This window comes from Filicampus tigris, chromosome 17, assembly GCF_054856515.1.
Source record: "Filicampus tigris isolate MCC_2025a chromosome 17, RoL_Ftig_1.0, whole genome shotgun sequence".
NCBI classification, from domain to species: domain Eukaryota; kingdom Metazoa; phylum Chordata; class Actinopteri; order Syngnathiformes; family Syngnathidae; genus Filicampus; species Filicampus tigris.
This window is the reverse complement of record NC_141233.1, coordinates 823,684-847,094: the sequence shown is the minus strand read 5'-3', so window position 1 is coordinate 847,094 and position 23,411 is coordinate 823,684. Positions and strand designations below refer to the sequence as shown.

At 41.3% G+C, this 23,411-nt stretch overlaps 1 protein-coding gene across 6 annotated transcripts in view; it reads right to left on the bottom strand.

The window, feature by feature from the left end:
• amot (angiomotin) overlaps positions 1-23,095 on the bottom strand; it is an 85,733-nt gene extending 62,638 nt beyond the window's left edge. For 3 of the 6 annotated variants that reach the window (XM_086057173.1, XM_086057171.1, XM_086057172.1), the window contains exons 1-2: positions 22,849-23,095; positions 15,559-16,519 (exon numbers count right to left, since the gene is read on the bottom strand). In XM_086057173.1, coding sequence (XP_085913299.1) covers positions 15,559-16,457 — 899 coding nt within the window. In that variant the 5' untranslated portion in view covers positions 16,458-16,519; positions 22,849-23,095. Of the gene's footprint in view, positions 1-6,447; positions 6,526-15,558; positions 16,520-22,848 lie in introns of those variants that run through there. The other 3 variants (XM_086057174.1, XM_086057175.1, XM_086057176.1) reach the window with 2 other exon arrangements.
• Between the last annotated feature and the right edge of the window lie 316 nt (positions 23,096-23,411).

The following is a 23,411-nucleotide window of genomic DNA, read 5'->3' as shown; positions in this document are numbered from 1 at the left end:
TTTTACTACAATTATTCTGAAGTGACAGTCTCTCAGCTTGTTCTGGATCTCAGCTTGAGTTTTGGCGCTAAACTGGCCCCTGGTGGCGACCATGCCACCTGGACTTTCTAGAGAAGTTTTCACTGGGTTGAGCCGGCTTTTTAGCTAGGCTATTATAAGTAGCCTCCGTGACAACTGATGTATCAGCTCCCGAGTCTATCTTAAATGTCACTGGTGTGTTGCCTACGCACAATGTGGTATGCCATGGTGGCTCATCTTCGGTTATCACCTCGTTCACATTTGTTTTGTTTTCAGTGAGTGATCCCAGGAATACAGACTCCTCTTCATCACTATTATTGTTATCTGTATTTTCTGTTATCTCCTGCACACTTTTTGTGTAACAAACAACCGCAATTCGCCTTCGAATCTACCTCACCTGCGCGTTGCGTTTTTACTCTTTTTAATTTTTGGAGACTATTTTTATCTTATTTTTTATTTATTTAAATTTTTGTTAATCTCTGGGTCGCTTGATCTCGCGGACTAGCATACAACTAGCGTGAGACGGAAACGGGCTAGCTTGGGGCTAGCTTGGAGCTAGTGTATTAAAATGCCTTCAGACGACAGCGACGAACACAATGGCCTGCTGGAGAAGGCAAATAAGACAATCTCTGACCTAAGAAGGGATATTCGTCGTCTCTCAGAGGAGCTCCATGAGAAGGAATCGGTCATCTCTTGCTTCGCGACCCGTTTCCCCGAACTCTCCGCGGTGGTCATGAGAAGGCGCGCTCGTGAAATCCTGTCGGCGACAATGACGGCTGAGGCGGCTGGCCTCTCGGACACGGCGAAGTGGGATCCAATTGCCTGCCCGGGGCCATCCTGCTCGACACCGTTGCAGAGTGACACCTGGGTCAAGGTGGTGTCCCGCGGCCGGAGGGCCGGGGAGCAACCCCACCGCCCCCAACTGGTCCTGGGGAATCGGTTCGCCGCCCTGGCGAGTGAGTCTCCTGTTCCCATCACTGCACTACAGCAGTCGGAGACACCGACTGCTGCGTCCGACGCTGGGGCTGTGCTCCCAGGGGCTCCCTCGGATTCCCCGCCACCCACGGCGACGACCTCGGCCGGGAACCCCATGTTGGGCGGGTCCGCCGGTGACACGGCCGTCCACTCACGCGTCGGGCTGCTCCGGGACGCGGTGTCCCGGTACAAGGGTGGTCGTCATCACCAGCATCATCGGCGACACTCATCGGTGTCATCCACCGTCTTCACTCGGCCTCGGCGGAGCCATCCTGGACAGTGGGGTCGTGAATCTTCCGCCGGTGGTGAGTCCCTTGGCGTTCCCTCCTCACGTCACCCACCGACCACCGTTATAATTGGCGACAGCACCATTAGACGTGCTCACTATCCCGGCTGCGTCACCCGCTGTTTTCCCGGAGCGAAAGTCATGGACATAGTTAACATCCTGCCGGGTGTTCTTGACTCTCTGCCATCGTCCATTACCCGGCTCATCGTTCACGTTGGGACAAACGAGACAATACGCCGACAGTCTGAGCAGACGAAGAGAGACTTTCACGCCCTCTTTGCCTTGTTAAGAACCTGCGGTCTCTCGGTCTGGGTGAGTGGCATTTTGCCGGCATTGTCTCGCGGAGCCGAGCGCTTCAGCCGCCTTTTAAGCTTGAACACGTGGCTCCTACGCACTTGTGGCCACCTTGACTTTGCTTTTATTGACAACTTTAACCTATTCTGGAATCGCCCGTCTTTTTACCAGCCGGATGGTGTTCATCCGAACTCTCTTGGTAGCAAGATTTTAGCCGCTAACATCCACCATGTCGTAACCAATTCCACTCCCAGCTGACTCTTGTTTACCAATCATATTTCTTCTTCTACTCATAAACGCTGCAATGACAATGTCACTACCATCACTTACAGGCCAATACCAGCTGCTCACAGTACCACCACCCTCACTAGCTCCCCCTGCAGGCCCTCATTATCATTACCACTATCGGACAATTTTCCCATTGAAACCATCACCTTACCACTATCGGACAATTTTCCCATTGAAACCATCACCGGCAGACGCTTCCCTTGCACACACAAACAACGTGGTTTTAACAGTGGTAATCTAGTATATGTTAATACTGCTCATTCGTACCACCATGAGCGCACGTCCAGCACAATAATTAATCTGGCCGTGCTGAACGTGCGCTCCCTTTTAAACAAAACTTTTATCATAAACGACCTGATTTTAGACAATAATTTACATGGTATACTTTTGTCTGAGACATGGCTTGGTACAGATGCTCCAGTTGCTCTCAACGAGGCTTGCCCACCGAATTTTAACTTTTTATTTTCTACAAGGGATGGTAAAAGAGGAGGCGGGACTGCATCAATTTTTATTAATACTCTTTTATCAAAGGAGATCATTTTTAGCAGCTATTTATCGTTTGAACACCATGCCTTTGTTTTTAGCAGTCCCCCTATTCTCTGCATTACCGTCTATAGACCTCCCCATCATTCCACTTCTTTTATTACAGAATTTTCAGAATTCTTATCCATTTTATATTCCAGTTATAACAGGATATTAATAACTGGCGATTTTAATATACACATGGACAACATCTCGGACCCACTATCCAGAGATTTTTCAAACCTTTTAAACTGCTTGGATTTTAAACAGCACGTCTTGCAGCCAACTCACAACAGAGGACACACCCTGGATTTGGTTATAACCTATGGCTTGTCTGCTGGTGTGTCCTCTGTTGTTGACTTGGCAGTGTCAGACCACCACTGTGTCTATTTTAACATCGCCAGTTTTAACCATCTAGCAGTCCCGGTCAGAACAGTGAAGAAACGCTACCTATCTTCTGAGGTGGCAGCAAATTTTATCGAGATCTTAAAAAACACTCCTGCTGACATTTTACCTGCACCCTGTGATCTTATTGTTGACAATTTTAACCTACATCTTAAATCATCATTAGATTTAGTAGCTCCACTTTTAATTAAAACAACAAAAACAAAGACTGTACCCCCGTGGAGAAACAATGCTATCAAAATATCAAAGAGAAAATGCAGGAGTGCAGAGAGGAGGTGGAGAAAAAGTAAACTTACAGTACACTATGAAATTTTATGCGAACAACTGAAATCTTACAATAAAACAGTAAAACTGGCAAGATCTTCCTATTTCTCAAACCTCATTACAGTCAATAAAAACAACCCCAGGGTTCTCTTCTCCACCTTTGAACTTTTAACTAGTTCTGATTTTAATAAGTCCCCACAGAGACCAACAGATGCTCTCTGTGAGGACTTTGCAGACCACTTCAGAAGTAAAATCGATGACATAAGATCCAGTCTTTTAGCCCGTCAAAACACAAGTTTTAATAAACCCGGACAATCATATTTACATGAGGAAACACTGGAAAGTTTTGCCCTGGTTGATGCAAGGACACTTGTTCGAGTTTTCTCCCAGGTAAACCCAACAACCTGCCTTTTGGATCCAATTCCCACATTTCTTTTTAAGACATTTTATGGATTTTTTGAAGAACAAATTTTAAATATAGTCAATTGCTCTCTTCAGACAGGCGTCTTCCCCGCTGCCTTTAAAACGGCGGTGGTGAAGCCCCTTCTGAAGAAGAGCGGTTCTGACCCGAGCGTTTTTAATAACTACAGACCCGTATCCAACTTACCGTTTTTAAGTAAGATTTTAGAAAAACTGGTTTTCATCCAGTTGAATCATTTTTTAAATACAAATAATATTTTGGAGAAATATCAATCTGGTTTTAGGATGAACCACAGTACGGAGACTGCTCTTTTAAGGATCTTAAATGATATTAGGTGCACTGCAGACGTGAGAAAACTCACAGTCTTGGTGCTACTGGATCTAAGCGCTGCTTTTGATACAGTAGATCACCAAATTTTATTAAATAGACTTAAAAATCTAGTGGGCATCTCTGGTACTGTTTTTGACTGGTTTTATTCCTATCTCACAGACCGATATTTCTTTGTAAGTATGGATACTTGTTCCTCTAAAACTCATGAAATTAAATGTGGGGTTCCTCAAGGTTCGAGTTTAGGCCCCTTACTTTTTAATCTTTATATGCTTCCCCTCGGAGATGTCATCAGGGGACACGGCATCAGCTTTCACAGCTATGCTGATGACACGCAGCTGTATATTGCCGTGTCTCCTGATGACACAGGACCCATTGATACCCTTTTAAATTGCATTTTAGATATCAAGTCATGGATGGCAGATAATTTCCTACAGCTCAATGAGGACAAGACTGAGGTTTTAGTTATCGGTCCCGAAGGTCAGAGAGAGAAGCTTTTACCAAAACTACACATTTTTAATCCCTCACACTGTGTGAAGAACCTTGGCGTCATTTTTGACTCTGAGCTCAGTTTTATTCCTCATATTAAAAATGTAACCAAGATTGGTTTTTATCACCTTAAGAATATCGCCAGAGTCCGCCCGTTTCTCTCTCAGGCTAACACGGAAGTGCTGATGCATGCCTTTATTTCCTGTCGTTTAGATTACTGTAATGCCCTGCTCTCTGGCCTCCCGAAAAAGAGCATTTCACCACTGCAACTACTGCAGAATTCAGCCGCTCGGGTGCTGACGAGAACCAGAGGGCGGGAGCACATTACGCCAGTTTTGAAATTGCTGCATTGGCTCCCTGTGTGTTTCAGGATCGATTTTAAAGTACTTTTATTAGTTTATAAATGTGTTAATGGTCTTGGGCCATCTTATTTATCTGATTTGCTTTTATCATACCAGCCCTCGCGGATCCTGAGGTCCTCTGGCGCCGGCCTTTTATTTATTCCAAGGGTGAGGACCAAAATGCATGGCGAGGCTGCATTCAGCCATTTTGGTCCTCACCTTTGGAATAGCCTGCCAGAGGATGTCAGGTCTGCAGAGACTGTTGATATTTTTAAGAGGAAGCTCAAGACACACCTTTTTAGTTTGGCTTTCAACAACTTTTAAATAATTTATCTTTTCTTTTGATTGAAGATAATTCTATGTTTTGCTTTGAATGTTTTAAAGCACTTTGAGTTGCATTTTTATGTATGAAAAGTGCTATATAAATAAAATGTGATTGATTGATTGAAAATGTCCCAACTTCTTGCACTTGTTACATTTCCTCCCTCGAGCTGGGCATTCCTCAGTCTCACTGTGTTCCCTGTTACATTTTCCACACTTTCCATCTTTGGTTTTATCTTTTCTCTGCCTGTATGCATTAGCTGCGCCTTTATTCCAGTTTCTCTTTCCTTTGTGTTGGACGGACCTTACTTCATCTACGTTATCTGACAAGCCATGTTGTTGGTTTTGTCCTTTAATCAGCTCATAGTGTCTCGCCATCTCTATTGCACTACGCAGTGTCAAATCTTCTTTCATTTGCAGCTTTTGAGACAGTTGTTTATCATGAATTCCGATGACCAACCTATCTCTCATTTGCTCCTCCTTTAGGGCGCCAAAGTCACAATTTTCAGCTAGCTCATAGAGTTGTCTGATGAACACTTCCACGTTTTCACCAGGCTGCTGCACTCTGGAGTGGAATTTAGCTCTTTCATATATAACATTCCATTTCGGGACGACACTGGGCGTCAAACTTTGCGAGCACTGGTTCATATTTTTCTGCATCTGCTGCGGTTGCGAACGTGACAGACTTGAATATGTTCTCAGCCTCTGCTCCCATTGAGTAAATCAGTGCACTGACCTGCACCGACTCTTCCTCCTCCATTAATTTAGTAGTGACTCTGTATCGGGAAAATCTCTGTCTGCAATCAGGCCACGTAGCCAGGTTTGTGAAATCCAGCGCGTCCGGAGGGGAAAACTTGCCATGGCGATGCACCAAAGGTCGTCTTACTCACTTCTCTTCACACTTCACCAAAGGTGTTTTCCTTCTGACACCATGTGGTGTTTCGCTAAACGCTTACAATAAGATCTCGGCAAGAATGATGCTCGACTCTCAACAGCAGTGCAAACACGGTAACCATTTATTTTGTTTTTGCATTCTCCAGTCACTTCCGCGTAAGGCATGTATACATACGCAAGTACGCGCGCTCGCACGCGCAAAGCATCATGGTCAATGTAGTCTGAACTATTCACTACTACGACAGTAACCAATTGCAGAGACTGCTCACTGTCACATTTGCAAATTTATGAACTCAATGAGAAATTACATTCTATTGCGAATGATTGCAAGGTGGTTTGGGGATTTGTCCATGTTATTTTGAGAATGTAATTTGTGTTTCAAGAAATTAGACAAAACAACGGAGAAAAAAACGTAATGGCCAGAAAACCCTGCTCCACATTCCCACCTTCAGACAGCCTCGGGCAGACCGACAGTATTGAGGACTTGTTGGAGAAGATTGGAGCAGCTAAATTTATTACCTCCTTGAACTGTGCAAAGGTTACTGGCAAGTGACTCTGGAGAGTCAAGACGTCCTGTGACTGCGGTTCACAGTGCAGCCTACCTTGATTATGTAGTAGGGGTGTTAACGGTTTTTCTATTCATCCCGTACCGTCACGGTTCAGTGCACGCAGTCATACGACAAATACGTCTGTGAGAAGAAAAAAAAAAGTCAACGCCTGATACCAAGCGGCCCCCACATTTGTTGTTCGTTGGCTTTGTTCGACCTTGGTGCGGTATGTTGTAGGTAACACTTCAAGCATGCTCTAACGAATTGGATTGTCTGTGTTGTGGGCGAAGTTGTGTTTGCCGAGTTGTGTTGTTTCCGAGGCTGATGAATGTATCGTGCGGCTCGCTAGATGGGAGGGGGTGCAGACGAGAGAGGAGGAGCGGAGGACGAAAGAGAGGGAGCCGTGACACTTTGTGAACTTAACGGTGTTTGTACTGTATTGACATTGGCTGTGGCCCACAGTAGTCGGTTGGACTAATAAAATGCGTTAATTAAACTAGGTCAGCCTGGAAGTTCTTGGAAGACACTACAATGCTAACACATGTAAAACGGCATCACGCCAATACAGTTACCGGGGGTAGAAAAAAGAAACACGCTCAACACCAACACCCTGCTAATTTTAAGCAGCCTGCAGAAGTGAAAGCAAACAGAGCCCAAGATATTAGTAATTACTGAAGCAATCGGCATATACATAGCAACATCTATGCGCCCATATGCTTTAGTCTTCAAACATTTATTAAACATGCTGGAGCCTCGTTACAATGTTCCATCCCGGGCGCATATTAGCAAGACCGTGGTCCCTGTCATATACAATCACACAAGAGCTGTGGTGCATCATGAGCTGTCCTCTGCTGCTCTTATAATGAAGTTAAAGTTACTAGTTGGCAAGTGCTACCTGATTTTATCTGCAACCTCATTTTGTCCATACAAGAAATTTGTTTTCCTGTGTTTAATCTTTTTTATCTTTATTATTATTTATGAAGAACCCTAATGTGCAAGTTTTTCTTCGATTTTGTGCTTTTGTAACAGGGAATGTTTTCTGCCTTATAGTAAATTGAATTGTAGCTTGGTCCACTGATAGTGTAGTGGTACACACGCCTGAGTTGTGTGCGGGCAGCGTGGGATCAATTCCCGCTCAGTGACAGTGTCTATGTGTGCCCTGCGACTGGCTGGCGACCAGTTCAGGGTGTAGTCTGCCTTCGCCCATTGACGGCTGGGATAGGCTCCAGCAACTCCCCGCGACCCTGTATAGGATAAGCGGTTTGGAAGATGACATGACATGAATTGTAGCTTGCTCTCTGTTAAAACAGAATAAAAAAAAAACAACCAAGTCTTATACATTTCAGACTTATTGCTGTACCGAACCCGTACCGAGTCGTGACTCCCGTACCGAGGTACGGACTGAACCTTGACTTTTGTGAAAGATTACACCCCTATGATGTAGTGATATTCAGCACCACCTGGGAGGAACATCTCCAACACCTGTCTGTGGTGCTGGGGAAGCTCCAGAAGGCTGGCTTTACACTTAACCCCTCCAAATGTGAATGGGCACAGCAGAAGACAAGGTACCTGGGATATTAGTTGGGACGAGGAGCGGTGCGTCCTCAAGTGAATAAAGTGGATGCTATCCAGAACTGCCCTCCACCTCGAACCAAGAAGGAAGTTCGCTCCTTCCTTGGACTTGTTGGCTGGTACCGAAGGTTCATACCACAATTTGCAACAAATGCAGCTCCACTCACAGCACTAACATGCAAGGACAAGAGGAATCCTGTTGAATAGTCTGAAGACTGTGAAACTGCCTTTAACACTCTGAAAAAACACCTGTGCTCATCCCCTATTCTCAAGAGTCCTGGCTTTAAAAGAAGGTTCTTAGTGCAGATAGATGCATCAGCTGTCGGCCTTGGTGCAAATTTGGCCCAAGGGGACCCTGGAGAAGAACATGCAATTCTTTACCCGAGTCGCAAACTACAGCCACGACAAACCAGGTATTCCGCGGTGGAGAAAGAGGGTTTTGACCATCAAGTGAGCCTCTGAGAGCTTGCGCTATTACCTGCTCGGACGTGAGTTTGACCTGGAAACTGACCACAGAGCCCTCTCCTGGATCAACAGCATGAAGGTCAACAACAGCGGTCTTACCAGGTGGTACCTCTCTTTGCAACCATTCAAGTTTATCATCCGGCATCAGGTGGGCAAGACAAATGTTGTAACAGACTATCTGTCCAGATAGTCAATAGATCAATCTCCAGGAAATATTTTTGTGATGTCCCCTGCTCTGTAGTCTGGTGACCAACGGTGGTTGTGTTGGAAGCTAAATGCTATCATGGTTGACACTTAAACAGTTGTGAACAATTCAATCCACTTTATGAATTATGAAACCTCAGAATGTGTGAAGAATCTGGGCGTCATCTTTGACTCTGAGCTCAGTTTTATTCCTCATATCAAAAATGTAATCAAGATAGGTTTCTATCACCTTAAGAACATCGCCAGAGTCCGCCCGTTTCTCTCTCAGACCAACACGGAAGTGCTGATGCATGCTTTTATTTCCTGTGGTTTAGATTATTGTAACGCCCTGCTCTCTGGCCTCCTCAAAAAGAGTATCTTTTCTATACAACTACTCCAGAATTCAGAAGCTCGGGTGCTGACGAGAACCAGAGCGCGGGAGCACATTACACCAGTTTTAAAATCGCTGCATTGGCTACCCATGTGTTTCAGGATCGATTTTAAGTTACTTTTATTAGTTTATAAATGTCTTAATGGTCTTGGGCCATCTTATTTATCCGATTTGCTTTTATCATACCAGCCCTCGCGGATCCTGAGGTCCTCTGGCGCCGGCCTTTTAATTATTCCAAGGGTGAGGACCAAAACACATGGCGAGGCAGCATTCAGCCATTTTGGTCCTCAACTTTGGAATAGCCTGCCAGAGGACGTCAGGTACGCAGAGACTGTTGATGTCTTTAAGAGGAAGCTCAAGACACACCTTTTTAGTTTGGCTTTTACCTAATTTTAAGTAATTTATCTTTTCTTTTGACTCAGGATTCTTTTTCTCTTAGTTTACTGATTTTAGTTCTTCAATTATATTACTGTTGTTGTTAGCTTTTAGCTCCAGTGTTTCCTCATGCGGGGCCCTCCGCGTTGGGGGGGGTGGCTGCCCTTCCCGCAGGGGCCGTCATCGCAGGGGCTCCTTGGGTCCGGGTGGCCGGGGGCCTCTACACTTTTTGTGGGGTCCACCCGGCTGATCCGGGCCGGGGGTCTCTGAGATGGCGGCACTCCCTGTGGCCTGTGGACTGTCATTCCCCTCAGCGTGAACGAGCCCCCCTTGGGTACCCTTTCCTATATGGTTCCTCTGTGCCTTGTCATGTCTTTTTTAACAAAGTTTATATGGTTGTGTGCTTTGTGTGTATATGTGGGGGGTGTGTGTGTGGGGGTGTGTGTGTAAGTGCGAGTGCTGATGTACTGGCGGATATATATCTTTGGGTTTCTTGGGAGGGAGGAAGGGAGCGGGTCTTCCTTTTTATGTTGTTTATGTTGTGTTTTGGACATTTTTACTGGACAGCATTTTGAGTTGCATTCATGTTGTATGAAAAGTGCTATATAAATAAACGTGATTTGATTTGATTTATATATACACTTATATACATATACATATATATATACATATATATATATATATATATATATATATATATATATATATATATATATATATATATATATATATATATATATATATATATATATCTCCATCCATCCATTATCGATACCGCTTATCCTCACAAGGGTCACGGGCGTGCTGGAGCATATCCCAGCTGTCTTCGGGCAGTAGGCGGGGGACACCCTGAATTGGTTGGCAGCTAATCGCAGGGCACACAGAGACAAACATCCCCACTCCCAATCACACCTAGGGGCAATTTAGAGCGTCCAATCAACTTACCATGCATGTTTTTGGAATGTGGGAGGAAACTGGAGAACCCGGAGAAAACCCACGCAGGCACGGGGAGAACATGCAAACTCCACAACCTCTGAACTGTGAGGCAGACGTGCTATATATATATATATATATATATATATATATATATATATATATATATATATATATATATATATATATATATATATATATATATATATATATATATATCCATACATATACAGAGCTGGGCAGGCCGGACCGGTTGGACCCTCCCGCCGGACGCCCATTTTTTGGGCGGGGGGTGGGGGCTGACAAATTTTAATAAAAGGGCTGGACTAAGCATGGCCGGAAGTGGATTTTAGTCCGGCCCACTAATCGGCCCTCATGAGTGTGACGTGGTCGCGAGGCGGCCAAATTTCATCTCAGCCTACTCGGTGAAAGGCTTCTTTTTAGGCTTCTTTCTACTCCCGCATAGGTGCGAGCGACAACTGCCGCATTGATTCACATGACCTACGCATTGTGCTGTTGGGGACAGGTCTGCAACACATGCTACGCACACATCAGGAATTGTTGCTGCTCTGATTGGTCCATTATGTTACATGTTGCGAAGACATACAGTTTCCCACACAGAGAGGAGGAGAGTATGCAGCACACAGCTCAAGGCTGCTGCAAAGAAAACTAGTTTGGCAGCGGCGTGGGTGTTATGTCACGTGTGTGTGTGTAAAGAAGCCACTCACCCACGTTCCCCCTTGAGACCCTGATAGACCAAACCGACGTCGGAGGTTGTGAAGTGTCGTGGCGTCTGAATGTGCCATCTGTTTGGTGTAGTGGCCACTGTCGTAGTGTCGTAACCCGTCTGTAAGCGTCTTGGGGGCGTTTACCTATGTTGAATCGGCGTCGCCAGTCGTGACATTTGGTCACTCTGATTGGCTGTTAGCTAACAAATCAGCGCGCGGAGCACCAACGGGAAGTGACAAATGCAGAAAAACAGTGAGCACGCCTCCGCTGCCTTAATCTTCTTACAAGTACAAGAGCGAGGGTTGACAATGTAAGTATTTCACAATACCGTGTCAAGAACGTGATGGTTTATTTCGCGTGGGAGTTCATTTTGAGCGAAGAATAGAGCTGAATGCATTGTTTAGGTTTTTATAATCCGACCCCGGTCAACAGCTTTCCGGTTGGAGTTTTCTAACCATGAGAAATGATGACTACCGCCGCGACGGTATGGAAGGGTTTTACATCTTATGCATGCGCAAAAGGTAATTTAATGGTCAGCGTAGCTGTCTGTCGTTTCTGTGTATTCCTCCAGTGTGACGTGCCGACAACCTGCCGGACGCCACATGGGGTAGGCATCTGTTACTGTTGGCCAGCGTCTTTTTGGTGTATCAGGGCCTTTAGTAGCCACCTTCCACATAGTTTTCGCAATAAAATTAAATGCCTCATCTAGTCATCTCGGTGTCTTTATGGTTGTAGCAGGCACAATATTCACTGTTGTTGCAGTCTTTTTGAAGCGACGCCCCCCGACATGGAATGCAACTGTTCAAAACAATCTCTCTCTCTCGCTCTCCCCCCCCCCCCCCCCCCCCTCTCTCTCGCTCGCATTAGTCTATTTTGGGTGGAATTAAGATTGATCAGTTCTTAATTAACACAAAGCCTAATTCATCGACAATGTATTTGGAATTCGGAAAAGTAAGCTGTCTAACTGGCTCTCTTAAACGCAAGACAGAGTGTTTTTCCTAATGTTACCTATCGTTGCTATCATTTGGTTAAGTCCAAAGGAAGATAAATAATTCCTTTTGTCGCAGGGTCTTACACTAGAGAATCAAAAAGCAAAAATACATCTCTATTCGCGCAGCTTCTCTCTATGCGCCCCTCAGATTACAGCCCTTTAGCTGGCAGAAGGAAAGGAAAGCAATGATCTCTGAAGGCTGAGGCCTTTTATAGGTCCTCATGCTTCTGGAAGCTTCGAGATGAGGTCATGGAAAATTCCACTGTAAAACACGTGATTCTCCTTACATTACCTCATTGTTCACCCATGTCCGAATTACCTTTACTCCATATTTGGAAATCTGCCTTATCGCCCATCGGCCTGTGTTCAACAGAGCATATCGGTGTGTGACCATAAATCATATGTCTTGTTCAGTGGCATACAGTCAGCATCACCCCATCAACTTCCTACAAATGTACAATGAAACATTGCTTTTATAAAATTCCACCATTCAGGCTAATACTTCCTTTTTATCCTAAGGCTTCATCAGTTCCTATATCACAATAAGTAATAATAAAATCAACCTTATGTTTCTCAATCACATTACTACATTTTTCTGCACATGTAGTGATAGGCCTAACATAGTTACAACTCTTATCACATGTACCATATTGTGAGAATATGTACATGGCACAAACATAGGATCTGGTAAGCAATTAGTGAGTGTATACAGTATGTGGCGATAGCTAAGCATGCAAAGCAATCTCAATAATAAGCAAACATCAAAACATAGCAAATGAATGAAACATAGAAAATGATCACAACATATCATAGCAAATAAGTACAGCAAGTGCAGAGCAAACAAGCAGAGCAACTAGTACATAATACATCAATATAAAATGATATATCATCTGTTGCATATAATATTGAAAGAATGTTGCATTGAACCTGTCTCATGCATGAATTGTGGTCCTGTGTCAAAGCACTGGCAAACTCTAGTGTCTAAATTTGAAGCCGATAATTTAGATTTGAGGTCAGTTTCCCCATTTTAAGCCAATGTTGCTCCTAGGAACGTAGTCCATTCAATATATTTACCAAATGATCCATCACTTCACCTGGTAAATCTTTTATACTACACATACATACATATATATACATATATCTATATATATATATATATATATATATATATATATATATATATATATATATATATATATATATACATATATATATATATATATATATATATATATATATATATATATATATATATATATATATATATATATATATAACGGTGCTAAAGTACACTAGTAGTACGACAAATCTACGCATTCACTTGATGAGGCGGCATGGAGTTAAGGATGAAGTCAAAGAACATCTATTCAATGAATAACGAATGGCAATACCCATTGATGCCTGGACATCATGTGCAACTGACTCCTATGTGACAATCACAGTGCACCATCTCTCTCCTGGCTGGGAGCTCAGAACCATGTTTTACAAACCAACCCGTATTATGTATTGAACGAGTCACACATAAAAATGCACTCTTAATCTCTTTGAACGGTATGCCGCATTTAAAGTACTGACAAGTTAAATGCATATTTTAAAGTGAGTATTTAGAAACTCATTGCAACCTCCTTTATAACTGAGCTGTACAATATGGAAAAGATTTGTAATGCCACTGGATTAGAGCTACACTAACGATTAACTATGGATTAATTGTATTAAAACATGTTTAAATTCTATTATTTTCTTCTGAAACAGGACATTCTTTCAAATTGTCAGTGCAAAAAATGTATTAACAAATTATGATTCATTTACTGGTTTTGTCTGTAATTTTAAAAATGCAAAAATGTTTGAACATCTTATCCTCATTAGGGTCGCGAGTGTGTGGAACACCCTGATCTTGATCACTCTTTCCAAGGTAAAAGCAAATGTTTGCAAATGTGCAAGAAATTGGATAATTTAAAATTAAGGTATTTAGGCTGCTAATCATATCAAAATGATTATCAATTAATTTGACAATTAATAGATGGAGATTGAGCATATAATCGTTCCATCTCTTCACTGATTCAAACCGGATCGAATTGTAATCCTACTGCATCAAACCGAATTGTTCCACTTTAAAATCGAACCATCCTTGAATGGAATCGCACCCCATGTATTGAGATGCATATCGAATCGTCTTTATTGGAGAGATTTACATTCATAATAGAGTATATATATATACAGTGGTACCTCTACTTACGAACATCTCTTCATATGAAATTTTCAAGTTACGAAACGCTTCAACAAGAAAATATTGCCTCTTGTTACGAAATAAATTTCAGGATACGAAAGGTACAAATACAGTATGGGCTGCTACTTGCAGCTCCGGGGTTTCCTGAACACAACATACTCATAGCTACTCTGCCATTGGCTATTACCTAGCATCTTCCTGGCATCCCATTGGCTAAGAGGGACCTCTACCGTGTGTGTCTATGTGTGTAGATAGACAGGTAGAAAGATATATATGTGATAGATATGTCTATAAAGCGTCCTCGTCATTCGCCCCTCCGGCCATGAGGTGTTCCGATAGTTTTACGTGAATTACAGTACTCGCTATGGACCCCAAGAAAGTGATGGAGAAATGAGGAAAAGAAAAAAGAAGAAAATCGTTTTTTTTGGCCATACAAACAAAGGCAAGAGATAATAGAAGAGTATGAAAAAGGGATGTGTTTGGTTGATCTCGCCAAAGAATATGACCGTAATGATTCTACGTTATTAAATCAGTTGTTTACAAAACGGCAAGCAAAAAACACTTCTGAGATAGAACCAAAGAGGGCAAAAAGCGATGAGGACAGCAATTGAAAGGTAAACGAGCATCATTTTTATTCTTTACTCTATTCTTTGTTTTTTACATTATGCACAACTCTCATATATTGTGCAATAATCTAATTGTAACATGTATTTGTTACATGTTTTGATGCATTTTTATGCTTTGTAAAACATTTATGTCTGAATATTGGGGGGCTTGAAACGGATTAGGGCATTTACATGGAAAACGTGTCTCTACTTACAAAATTTTCTACTTAAGAAATTTCTTACAGAACCAATTAATTTCGTAAGTAGAGGTACCACTGTGTACTGTGTATATATAAGGGCCATTCTACTGAATTGGTTCTAATTCAGAGTTGGAAAATGTGTGAAATTTGTTTTTTATTTCAGAATAACCTTTACTGTATTCATGTTGCACCATATGGTTACTACCAAAAAAATCTTACATCTTGTGATGTGTATATATATATATATATATATATATATATATATATATATATATATATATATATATATATATATATATATATATATATATATATATATACACAAACAGATGGATTAAACATCTATCCTTCACAAGATGTAAGATTTCTTTGTTGTTGATTTGCATGTACAGATGAGGATATTGAAATCGCACCAACCACCATCTTTTCAAAGGGAAAACAACTAAACAGTTCTTTGCTAACATTATCTCAACTGCATGAGGTATTTCTCTCACCTGAATGAGCCATACTCTGGTGGAGGCTGATATCGTACATGTGGCATTGTCCTTGAGGCCTCCCTCCCACTCTGCTCCTGATGAAAAGGACCTCCAGTCTTTTGCTGCTTAGTAGGTGATCTCAGTCTTTTAAACGGGTAGTCTGGAGGTGGGCCACGATGCTGGGGCTTGTAGTACTCCTGTGGCTGCCCTGAAGGGGACAGCTGGGGGGAGAGTGAAGAGCTAATGACTGGAGCATGTGCTTTGACACCACAAGTGGCAAGAGAGAGCTGCATTAGCCGTTCGCTTAGAGATCGAACATGCCCTTGTTTAAGATCCTTTAGTCCATCATCTTGGAGTACTTTAACTGCCCCATTAACACGTTGTATCGTAGACCGACCTTCTGTGGGCAACTTTGAATCTATTACTCCAGTGACATAAAACCTAGAACCCGCTGAGGTAGGAAGTGTGTTCTGCTGGGACTGGTTGCTCTGTTGTTGATGCAGAGGTGGACCATGGCCTCGGAAGTACTGCGACTGAACTTTTGCTTCCTCATAAGTAGGGAGTTCTTCTGGGTTTTGGCACTGACTTTGGCTAGTTGAACCACCTCCACCGTGGCTTCCTTCTCCTCCGTTGCTCCCATCACCACCCACTACTTTGGAACCTAATTTCTCCAGGCCGTCTGTCTGTAGCTCTTGGCCCTGGGGCTCCTGTCGGGCAATATTGGGTGTCCTGGAATGCTCTTCAGAAGGGCCGCCCTGCCCGCCGTTCCCTCCAACGCCAACTCCAACTCCTACCTGTTGTTGCTGCATCACAAAACTCCGATTCATTTGCTCCTGCAAAAGACGCTGCAGGACAGTACTACTGCCACCTGCAGCACTATTGCTACTGCTGGATGACTCTTCAGTCGTGGTCCTCATCTACGCCGTGCACTGACTCCGCAGTTCAAAGAAGGCAAAGCCCCGTCCAGGGTCTTTACTTTCTAAAAGGAATGGGTAGAGAAAGTTGAGAAATTGTAAAAGAATGTAGTGTGAAGCATGGGTGCAACATTAATTTGAAAGAAGGGAATGCTGTGAAAGGTGTACAGCAGGGGTCAATAACATGGTGCCCCTCGGGCCTGTTAGCTAAAAGCTCAACAGTGATGGACATTGTGTTAAAGGTGTTAATTTATGGAATAATTATGAACTTGAATTAAAAAGTATTTATTATAATGTGGTCGACTGGTTAGCACGTCCGCCTCACAGTTCAGAGGTCGTGGGTTCGATCCCGGCTCCGGCCTCCCTGTGTGGAGTTTGCATGTTCTCCCCGTGCCTGCGTGGGTTTCCTCCGGGTACTCCGGTTTCCTCCCACATTCCAATAACATGCATGGTAAGTTGATTGGACTGTCTAAATTGCCGCTAGGTGTGATTGTGAGTGCGGATGTTTGTCTCTGTGTGCCCTGCGATTGGCTGGCAACCAATTCAGGGTGTCCCCCGCCTACTGCCCGAAGTCAGCTGGGATAGGCTCCAGCACGCCCGCGACCCTTGTGAGGATAAGCGGTAGGGATAATGAATGAATGAATTATTATAATATTGTATTAATTTAAATTAGCACTATGTAGTGGTTCATTATTATTATAACTATTATTATTATCTTTAATATAATTTTTACCATAGATGAAGAATAGAGACATAAATTAAGAAAAAATGAAGAAGGGGTGGGATTTAATCAATCTAAACTTCTTCCCACTCCCTTTTGAGCATGGAAGGCTTTTGTTAGGTGTGATTTAGCTCATTTTTGATTGTTATTTTTTATTTTCATTGTAATTGTTTTTTTCTCTTCATGTACAAATAAATCATCATTCATTCATTCATTCATGTATTCATTCAAAAGGTGTGAATCACTTACTGTGCTCAAAAAGGGCTTTAAAAATATATCCATCCATCTACTATCCAAGCTGCTTATCCTCACAAGGGTCGCGAAGCCTATCCCAGCCGTCTTTGGGCTGTTGGCGGGGTACACCCTTAACCGGTTGCCAGCCAATTGCAGGGCACACATAGACAAATAACCATTACCATAACCATTCACAGTCACTATCACACCTAGGGACAATTTAGAGTCTTCCATTAAAACCAACTATGCATGTTTTTTGGAGAACCCACGCAGACACGGGCAGAACATGCAAACTCCACATAGGGAGGCCAGAGACTGGAATCGAACCCCAGACCTCTGCACTGTGAGGCGGCTGTGCTAACCAGTCTAACACTGTGCTGCCCAGTTTAGAAATATAGTGTTACAGAAATATGTAAATCATGTATAAATTTAAGGCTGAACGATTAATTGCATTTGCAATTGTAATTGTGATTTTGTCATTGTGAATGCTTCAAATGGTCATTAATTTTATCGTATTAGTGCAACTCAGCATTGTGTATAGTTTTTGGGTCCACTTTAAAATGCACTAAACATTCAACAAAAAAAAAATTATGGCCAGAGTATCACCTTCAATTTCAATAACTCCATCATTGATAAACATGTCAGGAATGATGGTACAAGCTGCAGAGTTTAATACAAGTTGAATATACTATCATGTTAAAGTGTAAGTAAACCCCCAAAAGTTCTTTACAATAATATGTTGTCTGCACCCCCGCTAGTCTAAACACGGCATTTGGTTTACAATTGTGTTTGTGGAGTTCAGAAGCAAAATGATATGGATAAAAACAGGTGGATTTTACTGCTTAATTTGTATTCCACAAACACAATATTAATCAGAATATCAAGTTTAGACTAGAGAGGCTGCATAGAACATATTTAATTGTCTTTATTATTCATTTGTAGATACCTTAAAGAATTCAAGATTTAAGATAACTGATGGTCATATAAGAGCAGCTGCTTGCTGACGCGATTATGCCACGATTTACATATGATCCAATTCGTCGACTAATCGCAACTACTGTTCTTGATTAGTCGATTAGCAAAATAATCGTTTGTGGCAGCCCTCCTCCATCAGATGGGGAGTGCAGATGGGGAGGAAAAAGCTTAATGCCCATAAAATCCAAAATACAGAGGCGATTGTTTTGATATTTTCAGAGGTTAAAGTGGGCATAAGTGAAGATGTGCAAGTTGAATACAAGTTGAATGTAGTATCATCTTAATTGTCTTTATTATTCTTTTGTACATACCTTAAAGAATTGAAGCTGTAAGCTACCAATGGTCATACAGTAAGAGCAGCTGCTTCCTGGTGCGATTTTGTCGTGATTTACATATGAGCCGATAAATCAACTAATTGCTGTTGGTTATTAGTCGACTAGTTAAAATAATAGTTTGTGGCAACCCTACAGGAGAGCCCTCAAAGCGACCCTGCTTGCAGCTCTATGTTTTACTGCTGCTAAGTATCTCGCCAGTGGACCGCGGGCAGAAGAGTCAACCAGCCAGTCTTGTTCATGTGAATAAAAATATTTTTTATGCCTTTTTAAAGTATTTGTTAGTTTTTTTTTTACCCCCAAGGTATCGAAATGGTATTGATTATTTTCCTGGGTGTCGATATCGAGTTTGAAATTTTAGTATGTGACAATCCTGAGAGAGAGAGTGAGGGAAAGGGAGAGAGAGAGGGAGATAGAGAGAGAGATACTAACATTCTGGAACACAGACTAAGAGAGATACTAACATTCTGGAACACAGACTAACAATCCATCCATCCATTATCCAAACCTCAAGTTATACAAAATCACAAACTATCAGAAAGACTATATATGCAAACCAAAGATGGAGCGGCGGAATGGGTCAACTGCTATATTCCAACCCTTACCAAAAAGTAGTTTATCGAAGTATACTATAAGTAAACTTTTTTTTATATTAAAATGGAGGCAGTATACTTGAAGTGTACTTTTTAAATACTTCATTTTCTAAACTTCACAGAAGTATGCTTAAGTATACTTGGCTTGCACTGAAAAGTATACACCAAAGTCTAAGATAAACTTATATGGAAGCTTGAAGTATACACGTTCCTTCTGTAAAGTATACAGAAAAATGTAAGGCTATAAAAGTACATTAATACTAAGAATTACATTTATATGAAACCATATCGTAAGTTGATTGGGCTCTCTAAATTGCCCCTAGGTGTGATTGTGAGTGTGGGTGTTTGATTCTGTGTGCCCTGCGATTGGCTGGGCAACCAATTCAGGGTGTCCCCTGCCAACTGCCCGAAGACAGCTGGGATAGGCTCCAGCACGCCCCACGACCCTTGTGAGGATAAGCGGTATCGGTAGTGGATGGATGGATGAAACCATATCGTCGCTGTCCTGTGAAAAACATGCATGTCCATTTTTGCCCCAATTTTAAATTTTTTATGTAAAGGGAGTTTCTGCATTACAGATATCCTATTAACGTGAACATAGTAATTTTAAAAAAATACAAAATTGGGCATGCATGTTTTTCACAGGACAGCGACGATATACTTCTTTCTGCCACAAAGTGCTGATACTTAGCCTTGTCAGTATTGGTCCAATTACAGGAAAAGGAAATATGCTTGCATTCAGTTTAGAAGTTTAGATGTTTTTCACGACTGACAAGCAGTTTGCTTTAGTTTGTACATGTTCAACATCATAGTACTGATGTTTACAGGTTCACAATTGTACAGTGCTCAACTGTATTGTCTTTATTTATATTAAAAACACAAGAAAAGAGTTAGAAACATTTAACTTGACTTTATTGATACAGGTTTTGTCCCTCTCATAAGGGTTTGGCATTAGTGTTATATCACAGAATCATCTGTTTCAACAAAAACACATTTTGTATTTAATCATTTCAGGTCAGAAAGCTGTAATGATTTCTGTTGTTTAGAATCATATACGATGTACTTTTTACATTGATTTGTGAGTTATTAAATACTGGCTTATCTGATTTAGTAAAAGCCTCGACTAAAACACAACATAGTTTGGCACATGAACAAAATGCAGAAAATTGATTTGAACACGTTTATTTAAAAACAAGCAAGTTTGATTAAACAACATGTACCATCTTTCAAGCACATGGCACTACTGTACCTCTTCAGTGGGGATTCAGTTCATACGGATTTACTCTTGCAAGAAAAAATAACAGTCTTAATAACCATTGAATTGTTTAGTGTTACAAAGCAAGGGACGTGCTACCGAATCACAACTACAGATCAACAAAAACACTTTGGAAACATGCTTGTGTCCATGTCTGTCTTGCCAGTCAACAGTGACACTGAGTCTCTGATAACAATGGTCACAAGGTGGGGGTTTGTCCATCGGCTCGAGTCGAGGGCGCCTGCTGATGACATCAGGCTCTTGTTTTTAGTTTAGATATATTTCTTTCCCGCTATTTTTTTCGCCCCGTGGCTGATGTATTTGTGTATTCCAAGTTACTAAACGTAAAAAATTAATAAAAGAAGTGCTTCACTGCTATATAAGCGAGGCATTGTTTCGCCCCCTGGCATCGCCTGAGAACCTATAGCGAGAAGAAGTCACGTGAGAATGTCACGAGAATGTATGGTGGCTTTGGGAATCAGAATTTGGTTATTGTTTATTCAGAGGAAGAACATGGACACGTTTTATTAAGAAATATTTCGCATACATACAACTTTGCAGCCCGATTGCATCTTTTCCCCCCCTTTCCGCGATCACATGTGTTACCGTCTGCGACAACGGGCAGGAAATGTCGGACATAAGCTGAAGTGACTTCACCAATGTGGCAATAATGCACTTTATTTTAGTTATTTATATTTATTTATTTATTTTTAGTAACTCAGAACATACCAACACAAGAACCACGGTTTGAAAAACATAACGTAAAAGAAATTACATAAATATACGATTACAGCGTGACATCATCAGCAGGCGCTGCCACGTAACCGATGGGCGGCGAGAGTAACAGATTTAAAACTTGGCGCCAACGCTTACTTGAGTTGGATGGATTAAAAACTTGATGCTATACTTGGTGAGTGCATTATATGAGAGTTGTAAACGACCCACAATGATTTCTGATACTATGTAGTGTACACTACCTCTTGAAGTGGTTCATTTTATCCAGTTCCCCTGTAGCATGTATTGCTTATTGCTCTAAAGTTAAATTCAGAACGGTATAGAAAACCCTTCATGTCTTGTTAATTGTGAGTTGTTCTCAGAAAAATAACATTTGAGTAATGTTTTATTTCACGTGTTTTTTCTCACCCACAGCACATACTCAGGTGAAGTTCCCTGAACCACAATCCAAGATGTGAGGAAGATAATTAGAGAAAAAATTTAATATTAGTTATGTGAAACAAATAAATGGGGAAAATGGAAACAATCCTGAACTACCTTTCTCAAAAAAGAAATATTCGATATCATGACTTTTTTTTATTTCTTTTTACTTTTTTTTATATATTTGTAAATGCACAGTAAGCTATCTTAAAATGTGCTGTACAAGTATAATGGTGCATCAATGAGTGTCCTTTTGGTATACTTAAAGTATAAACCTGTAAACTAAAGTGTTAACTAGAAGTATACAATTTGTATACTAGCGGTATATAAATGAGTGCACTTGCAGTACACTTCAAGTATAAACAAGTAAACTAAACTGTGGACTAGACGTATATGACTTGTATACTAGTAGTATATAAATTAGTGTACTTATAGGACACTTCAAGTATAAACCGGTAAACTAAATTGTGGACTAGAAGTATACGACTAGGAGTATATAAATGAGTGTACTTGCAGTACACTTCATGAGTATACTTATAGTATACTTTTATCAACTTAATTTGTTCCAAATTAGTATAAATAAGTATTGAATTAGTGTACTTTGTAGTACACTACAAGTACATAGTTCAGAGTATGCTTATATACTTATACTTATACTCATGTATACTTTATAAAGTATACTTCTTGTATACTACTTTTTCGTAAGGGAAGTTATAGTTTCTCAAAATAAACGAACTATCGAACAATCATGTTGTTGAATCAAATACACTATGTACGCTTTATCGTGGTAATGAAGGCAGCATGCCGATGATCGTCCTTGAGGATCCAAAACTCCTCTGTCACTACTGACAGACTTAAAGGAAAAATTCACCTCAACTTCACTAAGTATGGCGCCCTTAAGGTTTCACACTTCTCAGTTACATTATCTCAAAATAGTCTCCAATTGAGTCATGAACTTGTGCAATCATCACCAGTCCTTAACCTATTTGAAAAGCAAACGATTCTAACTTTGTGCCTTCACAGCCTTTTGTTCGCACTGGAGTTCTATTGTACATACCATTGCTCCCAAGAAAATGACTCAACTAGAATGCAAGTACAACAAACACAGAAAATAAACTAAAACGTTTACCTCTCGATTACGTCCGTGCTTCTTCAATACGTCTTCAATGAAACATTATTTGCAACTCTTTTCCGTTAACCGCGAGACTCTGCGAGCTGCTGCAGCTCAGTAGACAGAGACCAAACAAAAATAGTACGAGCGATCAACTGTGAGACTTTTCATTGGTTATTTTTTTCACAAAATACTTAGATTTAATCGGATTGGTAAGAATTTTATGTTTTTCCATAAAAAGGAAGACAGCTCAGGGAGCAGGAAGCGCGCCCCCTCCCATCCGGTACGCGACATTAAAAGAATGCAAACGGGCGCACACAACATCAAATTTAAGTACCACTGTAGATTTTTGTGTGGCGTTCATTTCATTACGGCAACGTTTTGATTAGCAGGGCCTCTACGAGGTACCTACTGACTTTGTAGAAGTAGTAATAATAATAATAATAATAATAATAATTATTATTATTATTATTATTATTATATGATAATAATTGCTAAGAAACGAATGTTGTTTAGGTGAGGGACCAGGCATCATAATAATAATGATAATAATAATAATAATTATTATTATTATTATTATT